The 19,985-nt window shown below is 44.9% G+C and overlaps 1 protein-coding gene across 2 annotated transcripts in view; it reads right to left on the bottom strand.

Moving 5' to 3' along the window:
• Positions 1 to 6,926: 6,926 nt before the first annotated feature.
• Positions 6,927 to 19,985, bottom strand: part of SRL (sarcalumenin) — a 36,301-nt gene continuing 23,242 nt past the window's right edge. The window contains exons 3-8 of one of the 2 annotated variants that reach the window (XM_044304889.1): positions 18,226 to 18,324; positions 17,197 to 17,292; positions 10,200 to 10,235; positions 9,175 to 9,291; positions 8,854 to 9,087; positions 6,927 to 8,752 (exon numbers count right to left, since the gene is read on the bottom strand). In XM_044304889.1, the coding sequence (XP_044160824.1) occupies positions 7,947 to 8,752; positions 8,854 to 9,087; positions 9,175 to 9,291; positions 10,200 to 10,235; positions 17,197 to 17,292; positions 18,226 to 18,324 (1,388 nt within the window). In that variant the 3' untranslated portion in view covers positions 6,927 to 7,946. The remainder of the gene's footprint in view (positions 8,753 to 8,853; positions 9,088 to 9,174; positions 9,292 to 10,199; positions 10,236 to 17,196; positions 17,293 to 18,225; positions 18,325 to 19,985) is intronic. The other variant, XM_044304890.1, reaches the window with a different exon arrangement.

Genomic DNA, 19,985 nt, shown 5'->3' with positions numbered 1-19,985 from the left:
TTCCGTTTCCGTATTTCCGTTCGGCAAAAAAATAGAACATGTCCTATTACTGTCCTTATTACTGACAAGGATAGTACTGTTCTACTGTACTGTACTAATGGATCGCAAAATACATATGGTAATGTGCATGAGCCTTCTGTGTCTGTATGTCCGCATGTCTGTTCCACAAAAAAAAAAAAGAACATGTCCTATTCTTGTCCGTTTTGCGGACAAGGACAGGCATTGTTACAATGGATCCAAAACCGGATGCAACATGGACATCACACGGATGTCATCCCTTTTTTTTTTTACGGATCCATGTTTTTCAGACCACAAATTACATACGGTCGTGTGCATGAGCCCTAATCAAGTGAATGAGGCTGAGCTGCAGTGCCAGATACGGCCTAGGGTCAAGAGTGGCGCTGTTCAGTGCACCAAGGGGTCTGGCCTAGCCACTCAGTGCACTTCAGCACTTCACATTGTACATGACAATCTCTAACAAAGCTAGAACCAGCTCTGTACCTCACATGGATCCAGAGATCTCCCCATTCATTACTCTGCTAGATTTATATCAAGCTGCTTTTCTGCTGCAGCTCAGGGGGCGTGTTCTTTCTGCCGGAGCTCTCCCCCAATCACAGCTCAGGAGGCAGTTGAAGGATGAAACTGAGCATGTGCGGCCTTCTCAGTGAGCAGGACAGAGAAATAAGAAAAAGAGCAAACAGCAGGTGGCGCTATACAGATGCATTTTATTGAATAACTCACTGGCTATACAAAAATGTTAATTACATCCAATTACAAAAGTATTCAGATCATGGTGCTGAATATATTTTGTTGGACAATCCCTTTAAATGCCTGATCTATTTGTCCTCCTGGGAGATGAGGCGTCCGGCAACAGCTTTCTTCTCATTGAAAACACATACCTGCTTGGCTGAGCATGCATGTATAGGGGGGAGGGGAGCAGGAGAGATAGCTTGTCCGATAGCTTTGTATGGGCCATACACTTTTAGATCTCTCCCAAGCTCCCCCCTCCGATATACATGGGCAGATGTATGAGTAGTGGCTTTTCTCCTCTGAAAAAAAAAGGTATCAGGCACATTGAAATCGAACAGCCTGATCCTTCATATAGAGAAAATCGGGACATCACCATTGTAATCGGTGGGTTTGTCTGCCATCGATCGAATATGTTTGGCCAGTTTTTTTCCCGCCGAAAAAAAACCACTTCATAGGAATTGGATTCAGAGTGGACATCATCATGTACAAAAAGAAAACCTCCTCCCTCCAGCCCACAATTCTCGGCATTAATCCTTATAATATTCACAGATTATCCTCTACAAAATAAGATTAAGGATTTGCAGGCTGATTTATGGCAAATTGACAGAGCTTTTCGCATAGCCCAGGAGAGACAATCCACCACCGCCTTATCCATAATTATACTGAGCGTTCCCCTTCCACCTAAGACGTCTTCACAAGGTCTTACGTCCCCACAGCAGGCAGAAGGATCCATTTTCTTTCCTCATCTACGTCTGTGTGACCTTAGTGTTCACGGCCTACATTCTCAAATTCCTCTTATTACAGCACCATGAGATAAGAAGCCCTGCAGATCTTAGACGTGGCCTCCATAAAGCTGAATATTCCTTCTGTGTTCTCCGCAGCCATCTGTTGCCCAGACGGAAGCTGCCTCCTGCAGGGATTCTTATTTTAGATCTTTGAAGCAGAAAAGGTTTATTTACTAAGGAGGAGCCCGGTAACAGATGGACAGTATGGCGGCCGGGCCTTGACTTATCGTTAGATGATAGCAAGACCAAAAAGATCCACCTCAGACTGAATTCATACCTATGGCCTATGTCAAAATACATCATTTTGGAGGGGGGGGGGGGGGGGGGGAAGGAATATGGAATATAATGTTTTTTTTTTTTTTACAATGTCTTTGTTTAATATGAGTAGAACATCCCTCCATAAGAAGTTTGAAAGCAACACCTAGAGACGGGAAAAGTTTCAACCTGTTTCCAAGTGTTTTGGCCCAAGTGACTTGTTGGCGTCCCCTCATGGCACATGCCCGTTTGCACCCCATTTCTAGGCCAGGTAACACCTTATCATGTAGCATCGTGGTCCTGAATGTGAAGACTCTGAAGCAGAGGTGCCCACCATGCTATTCTGTGCAGTCCCCAGCCATCCCTGGTACCCCCCCCCCCCCCCTTCCCTCACACCATAAACTAAAATGGAGATAGCCACGCTTCTGTGTGGCCTCTTTAGCTTTTCTCTGGAGAGCCAAATGGGCCCGGAGGTCTCCATTTTAATCACAAGTGGAGGTTCCAGATATGAAATCAGATATTTGTAGAGTATACTGCTAGTGTTACTGTTGATATTTCTCAGATTGCAACTCCCCTTTAGTGGTACAATCTAGCAATGTGGCCCTCAGACCAAAAAAAGTTGTGCACCCCTGCCCTACAGGGTTGATTCTGTCTACAGTGGAGTAGCATCGATCTTATTTGTGAATGGAACCAGTGGGAATTTTTCCTAACAGCAAGTGATGGGTCTAAGACGGCACCACATGGAGTTGTCTTCTGCTGGGCCATTTTAGGCCCATTTGGACTAACAAGAAGATGTTTTGTTGGACCAGTCCAATCCCAGTCTGAGTGGAGGTCTCAGGGCCAAGCGCCTTGGAGCACTAAATAAAAGGTGTGGTGCACATGCTTCTGATACCCGGTGCTAGTGATACCACTGGTGTAAAACTTGGTTTGTTATTCAGGATGTGGCTTGAATTTCCTATTACTTGATAACCATCAAAAGTTATTTTTACTAGACTTAACTAAATTTTCCCGATGGTCTCGCCTTTATGCTGGCGTTGTGGCTCCGAGCGAGGCACTATTCTGCACACGTTCTGGAGCTGCCCTCATCTCTCGAGTTACTGGGACTCAGTGTGGTTGATAACGTCTAAATTCACCTCATACACCCTCCCTAAGACGCCTGCTTTCTTCCTGGTCCATCAGTGCGAGATTCCTCTCTCTACTTATAAACGTTCTGTGGTAAGGCATCTGGTCAACGCCGCAAGGGCCTGTATCCCGGGTCTCTGGAGGCACCCATCGGCTCCCTCAGTAGCCATGTGGATTAACAAAGTCCAGGAGACCATGAGAATGGAAGACCTCACCTAGACATTGAGACATACTGAGAAGAGATTTACCAAGACCTGGAGTCACTGGTTGGAATTTTACGACTCTGCTGAATGTAAGGCGCTCTTATCTCGTGTGTGAGTGCGTGGTCTGTTGCTAATTCTACTCCCCCCTTCCCTACCCCTTCTTCTTTGCGTTTCTCATCCCTGTCCCCTCTTTTCTTCTACCTTGATTCATCTGTCTGTGGTTCAGATTTTCTTATACTGGGTTCGGTGATTTTCTACCTGACCATTTGTTCTCTGCTACATGTTCACTTTTTCTGTGTGAACTTTTGTTCAATATTTGCTCCATGGCTAGCCATGGCTTTGATAACTGAAAATGCTAAATAAAGAATTTACAAAAAAAAAAGAAGTTATTTTTAATTATTTTTGTAATGAAAAACTGGATTCTAGATCGGCTGAACCCACGATTTTTTTACCAATTTGAACACATATATGCTCGGCGTGTATGGGGGAGTCAAGAGAGATAGCTGTTTGAAGGTGTATGGGTGCGATTGAAGATGTATAGGTACCTCAAGGCCTCTCATCCAGCCAACCAGAAGCTTGCTCTTCACTGATGAGGAGCAAAAACCCTGAAATAGTACTGTCTATTGATGGGTGTCTATGGTTTTGCTGGTACGAGATAATTGTCATTATTCGGCGAAGTGGGGATGGCACTTCCTCTCCCTAGCTGGAAGATTAATATTTTTCTCTAGTTCGCCCAAAGGATCAACCCAGCAACACAAAGCAGCAACCCTCCATTATATAATATTTATGGAAGATTGGGAGTCCAGGTAGAAATTAGATGAACCATGTGTGATTGTTTTTTTTAACTTTTGCATTGGTCACAGAGTGCATTCATGCCCATTTCTCCACTAGGACTGGGCATTGGTCCTCCTTTATTGACCATTGCTAGATTTACCCCTGATTAGACCCCCCATTCAACAAATCGTTATGCCATATTCAGTTGATACACCATAAAAGTCTGTAATAGATGAACAGTTTAAATAGGGAATCAAGGAAGAGTACCACTCATGGCCAACTCAAATCTAGTGGTAAAGTCCACATATAAGATTAATGCTCTACACACATCCCAAAATGCTTGGATGCACTAAGGTTCCTAGTGACGTCAGGCTGCATTCATGGGCTCCAAGACTGTCCAGTCAATCTAACCATAGCCTAATACTGTGAAAATATGTAAAGGGATTTGACCAGTTGGCTTCCTAACCTAAGAAGGTTCTTCTTTTGCTAGTGATATGGTCAATGGAAGAATTAGCTGGTGGGCATGGTGGTGTTAGGAAGAGGTAACAGGAGATGGTTGGCTGGGATTTTTAGGTTGCACTCATGGGCTCCAAGACTGTCCAGTCAATCTAACCGTAGCCTAATACTGTGAAAAGATGTTAAGGGCTTTGACCAGTTGGCTTCCTAACCTAAGAAGGTTCTTCTTTTGTAAGTGATATGGTCAATGGAAGAATAAGCTGATAAGCATGGTGGTGTTAGGAAGAGGTAACATGAGATGGTTGGCCGATCAACTAATCAAGTCTCATAATAAAGACTTGGTTCCTTGGGTTATAGCTAAGAGGGTATTAGTATCCCAAATGGTGGCCTTCATAATGATGAAAATAACCAACAGTTCGAAAGACTTTCTGCTTGCTGCTTACGTAGCTGTGACCATGGAGCCTCTATTCAGATCCTCCATCAGACACGGAACAAAATATATAATTTATCCCTCAGTATTAGCAGGAAACCGAGTATCCATGTTGTTAAACCCCAATTTTTTTTTTTTTAACGTATCAAACCTTTTGCAGTTTATTCTAGAGCCTTTCTAAGTACTTTTTTTTTAGAAAAACTCCACTTCAATTTGTCGATTGTTTCCTTTGACACAAGAAGCGCCCGCAGTGTATTCTGCAGGAATACAAAACCAGCATTGTCTGATAAGAGAAGAAGATTACAGCGAGTCTGTTGTTGACAAGCACAAACATTTTTATTGTACGTCAAGAGGAAGATCCGTTCAGAGGACGGTAATAACAGACTGAAAGGAGGGTTTGTGGTAGAAAAGAAAATAGAACAACTATGTGAACTGGACCAAGGAAATGGCACCTGCTGTACAAGGCAACTGCAACTAAACAGCGACTTTCCACCAACCCTTTGAGGCCTTTAGCCTAATATTAACTTAATATCATTAACATAACACAGCAAAGCCTACTTGCTACACAAGATCACACTCAACTCTTCTTATCAGTACAGACATAGCAAGTAATCCTTCTTATTCCTGCATGTTAGTCTTCTACGGTTTCATTTCCTACTGCCTTTTAGGAAGAGACCGAAACAAGTCTGTGCAGATCAAAAAAGGCAGTGTATTGTACAGCAGGTAGAACTTCCTGTGACTACTAGATGATTGTCATCCTAAACAGGAAGTTGGACAGATGTCATAGCCCGCCCAGTACTTTAAGGAGGTGAAAAAAAAACAACAACACACTCTACAAAGTTATATGCAGTAGTACTATTAATCCAAATATTTTTGTGTCCTTCCTTCCTTGCGTCCTTTCCTCTACAGTAGAGATATCCTGAGATGATATCAAAGCTGGTTATCTTGTGAGCCAAAGGAGGACATCTGTAGGTGCATGCCCTTATTGTACTAGGATTAGGCTATATATATCAACGATATACTGCCGTGTACAAAAAGCTTCTATGATGACTACAAACACCATTACTTCTCAAAAGACCTTCACTTTTTGCTCCAATAATTCTTAATTTCTTACAATGATGTTTTCTTATATGCAAATGAGTCTCTAGGAGCAACGGGGGCGTTGCCGTTACACCTAGAGGCTCAGCTCTCTCTGCAACTATCGCTCCCTCTGCACTTTAATTGACAGGGCCAAGCAGTGAAAACGTAATCACACCTAGCCCTGTCAATCAAAGTAGAGAGGGCACAGCCGTGGCAGAGAAAGCAGAGCCTCTTGGTGTAATGTCAATGTCCCCGTTGCTCCTCGAGGCTCATTTGCATATATGAAAACATAATTTTTCTCAGCAATGCAGGCACATATGTACATGGGACCAACACAGATGCCTTCAGCTGCCAAGCTCACATGTAACAGGTCAGCCGGTGTCATAGGTACAAAACTGCTGACAGATGCCCTTTAACCAGATGCCCTTCCCGTGACCCTCAGCAATCAGCTGTGATCTGTGGTGAAACCTGGGAGAATAAATACAGTTTCCCTGCAGCGCCATCACAGGAGAGATTAAGCATAACACAGTTCTCCTTTGATAACTGGGGACCGTGTAACACAGGACAGGCCCTCCTAGGCGAGGGCCTGGTCAAGAGATGAGAATCTTGAACCCAGGAACCCATCTATTAATTCAGAATTCTCTAACAGCCTATATATATATAACATAGGGTTTTTAAACCAGGCAACCCCTTTAAACATAAAATATGTATCTAATGGGTTCAGAACATAAAATGGCTGCTTCTTGTCTGTGTAGAAGACAGGTCCTATTTAACTACACTTTTCCATTTCCTTTCTGTCTGGCGTAGGGCCTCCTGGTATTTGACTCTGGACTTCTGCACATCTGTATGTTTATTTTCCTAGAAAACTGACTCCTGGTGCCTCTGGATTGGCAGAGCTGGTTTAACGAAATACCTGTAACTGTTCAGCACGTAACTGGAAGCAGATGGTGACAACCACATATGGAGAAACTCCTAAGGGCTTGGTGTTGGTCTTTCAGGCATTTTTTAGATGTCAGGCAAGTATATGGAATCACAAAGACTGCACTTTCTGAGAAGATTTGAACAAGTCAACACTGTTGTGAAGTTTATTGAATTCTTGATAAATATCATATGGACTGGTGAGTAACCAGATTAGTAAAAGTAAAACGTTTATCAAATACTATACAATGGTAAAACCAAGACTTTTCAATGGCAAATATTCTAAAGAACAGTCAAGACAATATAAAATAAGTACTTGCCATCATTAAGGATGTTGCCATGATCAATGTTACGTAATACATTATTGCGACAGATTATTGGCTACCCTATCGGCATGATCCCTACATCTTGCCTGCCTTTAGGACTGGGAAAGGACAGGGTTTGGAATCTCTAACCATAATAGATTCTAGAAAATAGGAGAATAAATATAGATTAAGCCTCTGGACAATGGTTAGGTGATGCTGGTGCTAGGTAGCCCTTACGAGGTGGAGCACTTACCACCAATATCACATGCAACGGATCGACGGTCCAACCACTAAGGTCTTGGCTGTGAGGGTGGATGGGTTTCACTAACCCAGAAGTTACACCAGAAGGTACCTCAACTACCTAGACATGGCTACTATCTTGTCTTACAAGACAAATTATCATTACACACAATGCATCAGATAGTTTGCAGTGAACTGAAATTCCTTGTAGAACTCATGTTTTTTCAAACAATGAGTTGTCTTCCTTTCCTTCTTCTCTAGCCGTAGAAGAGAAGGGTCCTTGTAGCACGAGATAGAATAAAGGAGGAAGAGCAGTTCTCTGCAATATTACTTCAAATGAAAATGTTATGCTATGATATGGAAAGGCTCCATTAGCTGTCTGAAACATTTTCGCTTCCTTCAGCACCAGAGTAACCACCAGTCCCTCTAGGACAGAAGGATTGTTTAGAGTATCGTCTCTGTGACAAACCTTGACAACATACTGTAAGTAGAATAGCTTGCAAGGGTTTCATAAGCAGGCTATATCCATCACCAAAAGATCGCAAGACCTTTAATATGGTGTTCATACACAGTTTTTTTTTTATTTGACTTTTTATTAAGTATAAGAAGGGGCAGGGTTGGAGATAAGTTAATGTTTTTTATAACGGTTCTTTGGTGCTTCTCCACAACCGGTCACATCACAGTTGAGATTTGAAGGCTTTTTACTGATGCTGCCAATGAGATCTGGAAGCTCACGTGTTATGGCTCTTTCGATCTTCTCAAGGAGGCAGCCACCCATGTAGGAGCATTGCTGGGACAGAAGCTTGAAGCTTGTAACGGAGTTTACTCCAAAGAAATCTTTGTAGGCCTCGCGGTTAGGAAGGTCAAACTTGCTAACATTGGTTTTAGCCAAGATGGACTTGAAGATAAAGAATTTATCTGGATCCTCTAGTATGTCCTTGAACACAAGTTCTCCATCACTAAAGAATGTCATCTTGTCCTTGTAGGTATGAAGGTAGCGGTCTACCAGCAAAGCATGGATACGGACTCTAATAGCATGCTGACGAATAAAAGCTATCTTGTTTTCAAGTCTGTTCTCGATGACTTGAGTGAGATCTTCAAGAAGGGAAATCTCTTCTTTAAGGAATAACTCCCTGTGTGTTTCTGGCTGATAGTCTTCTGGCCAGAAAGAGCTGACGTAGACTCTAGGTGGCTCAGTAACATTGATGAGAGGTGCCAGACTCCAGAAGAGAGCACCATATACCCTCATAAGTTCTTGTGTGGCCAAGCTATCAGCCTTGTTTAGGATGATACGGATCTGAGACTCACGTCCCTTCAGCTGTCTGAAGAGCATCTCCAACTCCAGACCCACATCTAGTTTGGTTGGGTCAAATACGACAAAAATGAGATCGGCTCTGTCAATAAACCATTGGCATACATCATTGAATGGATAACCTAAGAAGGAAAATTGAAAAATGCATTAATAAGATGAGCAAATTAGTGATACATGTAGCAGCTATTGGTTGTCCCTCTAGGTTCTTAGTCATTATATATACCTCTTTCTTGTTGTTTTCGGTTCTCAATGATACCAGGAGTATCCACTAATGTCACTCTTTCCAAGAGTTTATGAGGAATCTCAATGCCAATAAGCTTCTCCAAAAAGTTCTGCCCAAATTTTTCCAGTGGAGAAAAGGAACGAGCACTATCAGCAGCCATCACAATACCCTCAATGGTCTTCAGCTTTGGCCCATGCATGAGGACAGTAAATTCAGAAGTTGTGGGTTCAGCACCTACCAATTAGTAAGAGAAGCATATTGTTTATACTGTAAAGGTGCACCGAAAATTCATATACATTATGAAGATGACTCCATCGTTACCTGTATACAGTTGATGGGGGGTTTCATCCAACCCCAAGAGGTAGTTGATCATGGTGGACTTGCCAACGCTCCACGGTCCCAAAAACAACACCATTGGTTTAGAAGTGATCTCTCCATCTATGAAAATAAATTATAATTGATGAATTATAATTTCATTAGGGCTTTTGAAATATTAAGAACATGAAGAATAAGAAACATAAATGAAATAGAAGAAGCAGCAGAAGTAATTGGTCGATATTAAAATATGTGCTTTGGATTTTAAGTGACACAGTAAAAAAAAACTTTTGATTATCTAGTTATTTACATTATTTTTTTTGTTGATTGGACCTTTGAATGTAGTGTTTACAGGTGTTCTTAAAGGGGTTGTCCACTTTGGGTAGTTTCATTTTGTTAGTAGGATTCCCTAATAATACGCTGAATAAAGAGTGTCCGATTTAGACACCTATCAATCTCTGGCAGGAAGTTTACAATTTTTCTGCAGCACCCCCACAGGAAGAATGAAGCATTACAGTTCCCATTAAAATCAATGGGCTGTTTCTGTAATTCTTGGATGTCTTGGGTCCTCCAGAAAACCCTATGAACTACGAGATTTAGGCTCAGGAGCCACACCTCACGTATGACGAATTTCGTTTTTTTGTGAATGTTGAAAGGAACCAAAAAGGGATTTCTTTGATAACCATTATATCCTGTCCACAAAAATGTAATTGCTTAAAAGGGAATGTAATATATATACTCCTGGTCCAGGGCCAGATTCTGGTCCCATCAACTCATTTAATAATGGATTACTGCTATTCCTTAATTCATCAGTGAGTAATAACTCTGGCCTGATAAAGCAATGTATTAGCAAAATATTAGTGGTGTGGCGGTCATACATTACACAGCTCCTCAGAAGGCAGCAAGCTGAAGCGAGCAGGTGAGTATGCATGGCTGTCAAGAGGGATCAATTCAGGCCTGTGTTATAGGAAGCAGACAGGCAAGCTGAAAAGGCCAGGCAGGACAAAGGCACCTTAGGCAGTTCTACCCACCTGCGGCCGAGTCAGCAAGGCTACGTCCATGATAAGCTGTTAGCAGGGGAAAGGAGGGAAACGATATGTCAACATTTAATCACAAGACAAGGGACAGCTGTGCCCTATGGCAGATGCAAGTAGGGGCATGGAGGGTATGCTGCAGTGCTATCATGTGGATGCCTTGTGTAACCTTCATCTTAGGGTCCATTCACACGTCTGTATGTGTTTTGCGGATCCGCAGAATGCGGATCTGCAAAACACGGGCACAAGCAATGCTCGTTCCGCATTTTGCGGACCGCACATGGCCGGCACTCTCATAAAAAATGCCTTTTGTTGTCCGCAATTGCAGACAAGAATAGGACATGTTCTATTTTTTTGCGGAACGGAAGTGGATGCCGACAGCACATTCCGGCCCCATTGAAACGGATGCGGACCCATTTTGCAGACGTGTGAATGGACTCTTATAGTAAACTTACATCATAATCAGTAGTGCTATGGTAGGTATCGTGCCATGAAAAGGTATAAAATATAGAAATAGCTTATACTGACGATCCAGTGACACCTCTAGGGTGGTCCTCACCGGTGTCACCGCCAGTTCTGTGAGAAGGTCTGACAGACGTCCTTCTCTACCTCTTGCATGAATGATGTTCTTTGTTTTGGTTTCACTTTCTCATCTCATTTACTTCTCCCAGGTGTCACCTTTTTAGACTAATCCTCTTTCCTTTATATTCCCTCCCATACTGCCTCACATTGCGGTTTATACTACTACCTGGATTGAAGTGTTCACTGCTGGAGGCTTCTGCTGCTGCTTGTTCAGATAAGTCCTTTCATGTATTGTGTTTCCTTGCTGGCTTGATTCTAGGTGACCCTGACTCCCTCCGTATGAAGTGCAGGGATCCGGTGGTCGTGTCCCCTCACTATTATAGGGTTTTCAGGTGTCAAACAGTCTTATGTACGTGGGGATACAATCGTCTACCTTTGAAACCCTTGTATGTGCTTAGCAGTCAGGGAGAGCTCTTAGGGTTTTATAGGGGTCACCTATATGCTCCTGAGGCCTCATGCACACGACCGTTGTGTGCATCCGTGGCCGTTGTGCCGTTTTCCGTTTTTTTTCGCGGACCCATTGACTTTCAATGGGTCCGTGGAAAAATCGGAAAATGCACCGTTTTGCAGCCGAGGCCGTGATCCGTGTATCCTGTCCGTCAAAAAAATATGACCTGTCCTATTTTTTTGACGGACAACGGTTCACGGACCCATTCAAGTCAATGGGTCCGTGAAAGAACACGGATGCACACAAGATTGGCATCCGTGTCCGTGATCCGTGGCCGTAGGTTGCTTTCATACAGACGGATCCGAAGATCCGTCTGCATAAAAGCTTTTTCAGAGGTGAGTTTTCACTTCGCGAAAACTCAGATCCGACAGTATATTCTAACACAGAGGCGTTCCCATGGTGATGGGGACGCTTCAGGTTAGAATATACTGAAAAACTGTGTACATGACTGCCCCCTGCTGCCTGGCAGGTGCTGCCAGGCAGCAGGGGGCAGACCCCCCCCCTGTTTTTAACTCATTTGTGGCCAGTGCGGCCGCCCCCCCCCCCCCTCCCCTGTAGTTAACTTCTTGGTAGCCAGCCCCCCCTCCCTCCCCTGTAGTTAACTAATTGGTGTCCAGTGGGCCCCCCCTCCGTCCGCTATAGATAACTCATTGGTGTCCAGTGGGCCCCCCCTCCGTCCGCTATAGATAACTCATTGGTGTCCAGTGGGCCCCCCCTCCGTCCGCTATAGATAACTCATTGGTGGCCAGTGGGCCCTCTCCCCTCCCACCCCCTCCTAATTAAAATCGCCCCCCTATCATTGGTGGCAGTGGTGAGTACCGATCGGAGTCCCAGTGTAATCGCTGGGGCTCCGATCGGTAACCATGGCAACCGGGACGCTACTGCAGTCCCGGTTGCCATGGTAGCTTAGCAATTTGTAGAAGCTTTATACTTACCTGAAGAGCAGCGATGTCTGTGACCGGCCGGGAGCTCCTCCTACTGGTAAGTGACAGGTCTGTGCTATAAGCAATGCGCCGCACAGACCTTTCACTTACCAGTAGGAGGAGCTCCCGGCCGGTCACAGACATCGCAGCTCTTCAGGTAAGTATGAAGCTTCTACAAATTGCTAAGCTACCATGGCAACCGGGACTGCAATAGCGTCCCGGTTGCCATGGTTACCGATCGGAGCCCCAGCGATTACACTGGGACTCCGATCGGTACTCACCACTGCCACCAATGATAGGGGGGCGATTTTAATTAGGAGGGGGAGGGAGGGGAGAGGGCCCACTGGCCACCAACGAGTTATCTACAGCGGAGGGAGGGGGGGCCCACTGGACACCAATGAGTTATCTATAGCGGACGGAGGGGGGGCCCACTGGACACCAATGAGTTATCTATAGCGGACGGAGGGGGGCCCACTGGCCACCAACGAGTTAACTACAGGGGAGGGAGGGGGGGCCCACTGGACACCAACGAGTTTACTACAGGGGAGGGAGGGGGGGGGGCGGCCGCACAGGGGAGGGAGGGGGGGGGGCGGCCGCACTGGCCACCAATGAGTTAAAAACAGGGGGGGGTCTGCCCCCTGCTGCCTGGCAGCACCTGCCAGGCAGCAGGGGGCAGTCATGTACACAGTTTTTCAGTATATTCTAACCTGAAGCGTCCCCATCACCATGGGAACGCCTCTGTGTTAGAATATACTGTCGGATCTGATTTTCACGATGTAGCTCATATCCGACAGTATATTCTAACATAGAGGCGTTCCCATGGTGATGGGGACGCTTCAAGTTAAAATATACCATCGGATTGGAGAAAACTCCAATCCGATGGTATAAAAGAACTCCAGACTTTACATTGAAAGTCAATGGGGACGGATCCGTTTGAAATGGCACCATATTGTGTCAACTTCAAACGGATCCGTCCTTATTGACTTGCATTGTAATTCAGGACGGATCCGTTTGGCTCCGCACGGCCAGGCGGACGCCAAAACGACTTTTTTTTCATGTCCGTGGATCCTCCAAAAATCAAGGAAGACCCACGGACGAAAAAACGGTCACGGATCACGGACCCACGGACCCCGTTTTTGCGGACCGTGAAAAAAAACGGTCGTGTGCATGAGGCCTGAGTTTGGGATCAAGCCAGTTGGATGTTTATTCATAACTTCCAGCTATCTGCAACATCATCCGTGACAACCGGTCTTGCAGCAATCATATAATGCTGCAGCCAATCACTGCGCTCAGTGGTGACACTTCCATGTGCAGCATGTGACTGCTGAGGCCAGGGATTGGCTGCAGTGGACGTGTGAAGGATAAATGTGTTGTCATTGCAAAAATAGTTTTCCCATGCTGAATTATATTAAAATAACATTTAATGGTGGCACAACCCCTTTAAGGCTATTACGCCTGTCTGTTCCACTATTAGGGGGCGTTTATAAGTTTATTGCATCTTATTATACATCTATATAATAAGTGTATGCAGTAAGCTCCCTCTAGTGGTAAAAAAGATTTGATTATTTAATGATGATGCAGGCAATTTTTGCAATTTTTTTGGGGGGGAGGGGGGGGGGCTCCGAATCGCTCTAAAGATATCTGAATAAACGAAGGCCTCCTTGAGAACTACAGCACCTTTCTTCTAACATGTCTCTATGGCATCTCAGGAGGTAATGCAAAGTAAAGTTTCCATATAAATAAGAAAAATTCATAAAAAAATGTATTTCAGTAATTCAGTGATATACCGTAAGTGAAACTGATATATTCTATAGATTCATTACACACGGAGTCATCTATTCCAAACATTTGTTTCTTTTAATGTTGATGGTTGTGGCTTACAGCTAATGAAAACCCAAAAGTCTGTATCTCAGAAAATTAGAATATTATATAACACCAATAAAAAAATGATTTTTCATACAGAAATGATGGCCTACTGAAAAGGATGTACAGCATATGCCAGAGATGGCCAACCTGCGACCCTCCAGCTGTTGTAAAACTACAACTCCCACCATGCCCTGCTGTAGGCTAATTGCTGTAGGCTGTCCGGGCATGCTGGGAGTTGTAATTTTGCAACAGCTGGAGGGCCGCAGGTTGGGCATCCCTGGTATATGCCATCAATACTTGGTCGGGGCTCCTTTTGCATAAATTACTGCATCAATGTGGTGTGCCATGGAGGTAATCAGCCTGTGGCACTGCTGAGGTGTCATGGAAGCCCAGGTTGCTTTGATAGTGGCCTTCAGCTTGTCTGCATTGTTGGGTCTGGTGTCTCTCAACTTCATCTTAACAATATCCCATAGATTCTCTATGGGGTTTAGGTCAATGAAGCCCAGTGATACCGTGGTTAGTAAACCAGGTGTTGGTACTTTTGGCAGTGTGGGCAGGTGCCAAGTTCTGCTGGAAAATAAAATCAGCATCTCCATGAAGCTTGTCGGCAGAGGGAATCATGAAGTGCTCCAAAATTTTCAAGTAGATGGCTGCACTGACTTTGGACTTGATATAACACAATGGACCAACACCAGCAGGTGACATGGCTCCCCAAACCATCACTGACTGTGAAAACCAAACTGGACCTCAAGCTATTTGGATTGTGTGCCTCTCCACTCTTCCTCCAGACTCTGGCACCTTGATTTCCAAATGAAATGCAAAGTGTACTGTCATCTCAAAAACAGGACTTTGGACCACTGAGCAGCAATCCAGTCCCTTTTCTCCTTAGCCCAGGTAAGATGCTTCGGAAGTTGTCTCTGGGTCATGAGTGGCTTGACACAAGGAATGCGACAACCAGCTTCTTTACCAATGAACCTTTGTGGCTTACCCTCCTTGTGGGATGTGTCAATGACTGTCTTCTGGACAACTGTCAAGTCAGAAGTCTTCCCCATGATCCACACTGAGGGACCATTTAAAGGCTTAGGACACCTTTGCATGTGTTTTTAATTGATCAGCTGATTAGAGTGTGACACCATGGGGGGGATTTATCAAAACTGGTGTAAAGGAAAACCGGATTAGCAACCAATCAGATTCCACCTTTAATTTTTCAGCGCTCCTTTAGAAAATTAAAGGATCACTCTGTGGCAACAAAGCCAGTTGAGTTGACTCCGCGAGTCTGCAATATTGAACTTTTTCACAATATTATAATTTTCTGAGATCCTGACTTTTGGGTTTTTATGAGCTGTGAGTCACAACCATCAACATAAAAAGAAATAAACGCTTGAAAGAGATCACTGTGTGTGTAATGAATCTACAGTATAAAATATATGAGCTTCACTTTTCGAATTGAATTACTGAAATAAATACATTTTTCGATGATATTCTAATTCACGGAGATGCACCTGTACATAAAATAAATAACATCCTTCATGCAGAGCGGAACTTGAAGCTCCAGGGTCCTAATGCAGAATCTGTAACAGGGCCCCTTAAGGGGGTTGTGCACCTTGGGAGGAAAGGGGTTGGCCAATGGTGACCTGCATCCTTTGCGTCACATGACCATTTGTCATGACGCAAGGGGAGCAGGTCACTGCTACGGCCAGCGATTGGCTGCGGCGGTGTCAAAGAGGAAGGTTACATGCAGGGAGCCAAGCGGAGCAGCCGGGGACCAAAGGCGCTGGGAAAGAGGTAAGTGTGCATCGTTTTGTAGGTCTGCCCAGGAAGGGATATTGCAAATCCCCCCCCCCCCCAAAGGTGCATGACCTTATAATAGCAGTGTTATCTTATGTGGCCAAGGGGTCTTTGGGTTAGAACTGCTGCCCTTGCACTGCTTCACGCAGTCATATACATTTCAATGCGCAGGGGGCGCTATGTGAACATGCAGACATGCTAAAGGGGTGTTGGGTGTTTATAGGGGGATTAAAGTGAGGTGTGCGTCTGCTGCCTTGTGATTTGGTGGAAGGAAATAGGGCTATTTGGTGTCTATAGAGCTGATTTAGCTCCCCTCATCAGATGTATCCACTGTGATATATGGTCATGTTTAATTGACATCTGTATAGGGGTCATTGCTTTATGTTATATGCTATATATTAATTCAGTTTCTTAGCGTCATTCATTTGATCAATAAATGTAAAGTTATGTTCCTAATTACAAGGTGATGGGAATTTATTTAAACACCCGGGTAAATTTCACCTGTTCTTCCCAGGATCATCTTTAAATAACTTACCTATCTGATGAGTTATCAGCTATCAACCTTACAGACCCAGTCTAAGCATCATATCCTGTGTCCTGAGGGTGCGGAGCTGTCATAGGGAAATTTTAGGAGTCTATAGAACTGTCTATTCTACAGCGATATACTGCATGCCACCTAGCCTTTCTGCTGCCTGAGGCGAAAACTGAAAAAGTTTGGTGGCTTTTGCTCTTCTCTCTGTTCAAGGCACATGCATGCTTGGCTGAGATGGGCCAGTATGTGTATGGGGGAAATTGGTTAGGAGAAAACTAGTGTTCGGCCGACTAACGTCTTAGTCGCATGACCGCATGGCTCTGGCAATGTATGCCTACATCGGTGGAGCACTTAACTTAGGTAATGCAGTCATCTTCACGATATTCTTACATTTGGCAAAGGAGTCTTTCTAATAATCCCTTTAAGAAGTGGATGAAGATGTGGATCCCTCCGTATCCCTATGACAGCACTTGACCACATGGATGGAAACATGGTCATTAGGATGCAGGACAGATGCGCTGCTGACACCATGGCTGCAAGTTCAATCACTGCTAACTTGGTAAAGCTTTTTACCAAAACTCACATTTTTCAGACATGAATATACTGTAGAACCTGGAATTATCCTTTAAGTCAGGGATCAGCAACCTCCGGCACTCCAGCTGCTGTGAAACTACAACTCCCAGCATGCACAATTACTTGGTTGCTCTTGTAACTCCCATAGAGGTAAAAGGAGGAGTCTGGGATTTGTAGTTTCAGAACAGCTGGCATTTTGTAGGTGGCTGATCCCTGCTTTAAGTATCCCTTGTTTCGGAGTTCTTCCTTTATTGTGGTGCCTAAAGTCTGCAGGCGGCTCACCTGTGATCTCATACTGTCTCAGCTCGTTGTATTTGTAAGACAGTTCCATGGGTTTGATAGAAGAGTGGTAAATTTTCCTCAGTTTCTGCAGTGCCACTGGAAGGGAGGAGAGACAGAGCGGTGAGAACCAAGGTCAAGCAAGTCACTCATTTATCACAATTAAGAGAGGCCAAAATGGGGTCCATGCTCATGCATACCACAAAGACAGACCATGCAGCTGCTATCGGTCCCTTGTAGAGGAGACCCAGCCCTAGTGGCGTAAGTAGAACTGACAGCAAAGTTTTGGTTGGGGCTCCCCTCGGTCCCCTTAATACAGATCTCACACTAGACAAAAAAAACGAAACAAAAACACTTTCTTCTCCTCCTATGGGCGCCTCCGCTCTTTGTGCAGGTCATAGTGAGCTCCTATGCACACTACGTACCGTCCTGAAGCCGTGCGCTGCCAGGACCTGGTGAAGTGGCCGGAGAAAATAACCAAGGAGCGGTGAGTATTACAAGTGCTAGGACTAGGAGCACTCACCGCTCCCGGGGCTCGGAAAATAAATCCATTTGTCCTCCTCCTGAGCCCCTTCCTGAGTTCAGGCCCCATAGCAGCCGTTTGTCCTCCTCCTGAGCCCCTTCCTAAGTTCAGGCCCCATAGCAGCCGTTTGTCCTCCTCCTGAGCCCCTTCCTGAGTTCAGGCCCCATAGCAGCCGTTTGTCCTCCTCCTGAGCCCCTTCCTGAGTTCAGGCCCCATAGCAGCCGTTTGTCCTCCTCCTGAGCCCCTTCCTGAGTTCAGGCCCCATAGCAGCCGTTTGTCCTCCTCCTGAGCCCCTTCCTAAGTTCAGGCCCCATAGCAGCCGTTTGTCCTCCTCCTGAGCCCCTTCCTGAGTTCAGGCCCCATAGCAGCCGTTTGTCCTCCTCCTGAGCCCCTTCCTGAGTTCAGGCCCCATAGCAGCCGTTTCCCCTGCTTCCATGGTAGCTACGCCCCTGTCCCTCTATCTACTATCTGGTGAGAAGTCCACCAACAAATGCACTAAAGGTACCTACCTGTATAATCATCTGCCGGTTTCTCTTCTGCAAGTTTCAAGGTGTTGTCTATGTGGCTTCTGTCCCTTCTGGGGAATTCTTCCGCATCTTCCACATCATCTGTAAGAAAGGAATGAATGGTCAGTACATCATCAAGTCACCAGGACTCAATATCAGTCTATAGGGTGAGATATTCTCTGCAGTGATTAGCAATGCATAGTTAATGGAAGCTGTCATACTGTCAATCCAGCCAGTGCATATTTGGATATGCTCATCTATGTAGAAGCAGTCACAATGCATACCCACAAGGGTGTAGCTAGGGGTAGTCTTGTGGGCCATGTGCTTTAGGTACCGCGTGCAGAGGGGCAGCAGATGAAAGCAGTATATATAATATTGATGTGCAACGTATGGCTCTCCAGTTAGGGAAAACTACAACTCCTAGCATGCCCCAGTCTGTCCAGACAAGCTGGAAGTTGTAATTATATAACAGCTGGAGAGCCACGTATGATCATATGGATATACATAGTAGAGGTGTGTATTGCTTTGGGGGGAACACTGCAAAAAAACCTTAAATGGGTTGTCCCACAAAAAATATTCCACATTTTTTAAACCAGCGCCTGTACTGGAATAATTTTGTAATTGCATGTAATTAAAAATATATTATAGCCACTGAGTTCTTGTATAAAATGTATCTGTATAGCGCCACCTGCTGTTTGTTCTTTTGCTTATTTCTCTGTACACCCATTGAGGTGATCGCACATGCTCAGCTCCAGCCTTCAACTATCACTAACCATATCTACTATTACAAGCTCTGACAGTTACAGGGAGAGAGCTGCAGAAGAAAGGACATGCCCCTAAGGGACACACATACCCTGAGCTGCAGCAGAAAGGACATGCCCCTAAGGGGGACACACACCCTCAGCTGCAGAAGAAAGGACATGCCCCTAAGGGACACACACACCCTGAGATGCAGAAGAAAGGACATGCCCCTAAGGGACACAAACACCCTCAGCTGCATAAGAAAGGACATGCCCCTAAGGGACACACACACCCTGAGATGCAGAAGAAAGGACATGCCCCTAAGGGACACACACACCCTGAGCTGCAGAAGAAAGGACATGCCCCTAAGGGACACACACACCCTGAGCTGCAGAAGTAAGGACATGCCCCTAAGGGACACACACACCCTGAGCTGCAGAAGTAAGGACATGCCCCTAAGGGACACACACACCCTGAGCTGCAGAAGTAAGGACATGCCCCTAAGGGACACACACACCCTGAGCTGCAGAAGTAAGGACATGCCCCTAAGGGACATACACACCCTGAGCTGCAGCAGAAAGGACATGCCCCTAAAGGACACACACACACCCTGAGCTGCAGCAGAAAGGACATGCCCACTGAACTGCCAGCTTGAGATATATGTAGCATAGCAATTGGGGCAATAAATGGGAATTTGTCTGGATTCATGTGAGGTACAGGACTGGTTCAAGCTTTGTTAGAAAGAGATTGACATGTCTTATATGATGTATTTTCATTTTTTTTTATATTAAGCACTTTAGAACCCCTTAAATTTATGCAGAAACACAAGCCTGCAGGGATCTTCCTCTAATTCTTTGCTGACTGTACAAGTGACAATCCCACTAACGAGAGGTTTACTGTAGTCACTACCTTATATATACCATACTCCATAAACCATCCAGAGTCGCCGGGCCCAGAGACTGACACAACAATGAAGTCCTGTGCCACATAAGTCCATGAGATCAACAAAAAACTAGCCCTTA

Source organism: Bufo gargarizans, chromosome 8 (assembly GCF_014858855.1).
Source record: "Bufo gargarizans isolate SCDJY-AF-19 chromosome 8, ASM1485885v1, whole genome shotgun sequence".
Classification (NCBI taxonomy): Eukaryota; Metazoa; Chordata; class Amphibia; order Anura; family Bufonidae; genus Bufo; species Bufo gargarizans.
The sequence above is the reverse complement of the archived record's forward strand: the minus strand, read 5'-3'. Positions and strand labels throughout refer to the sequence as shown.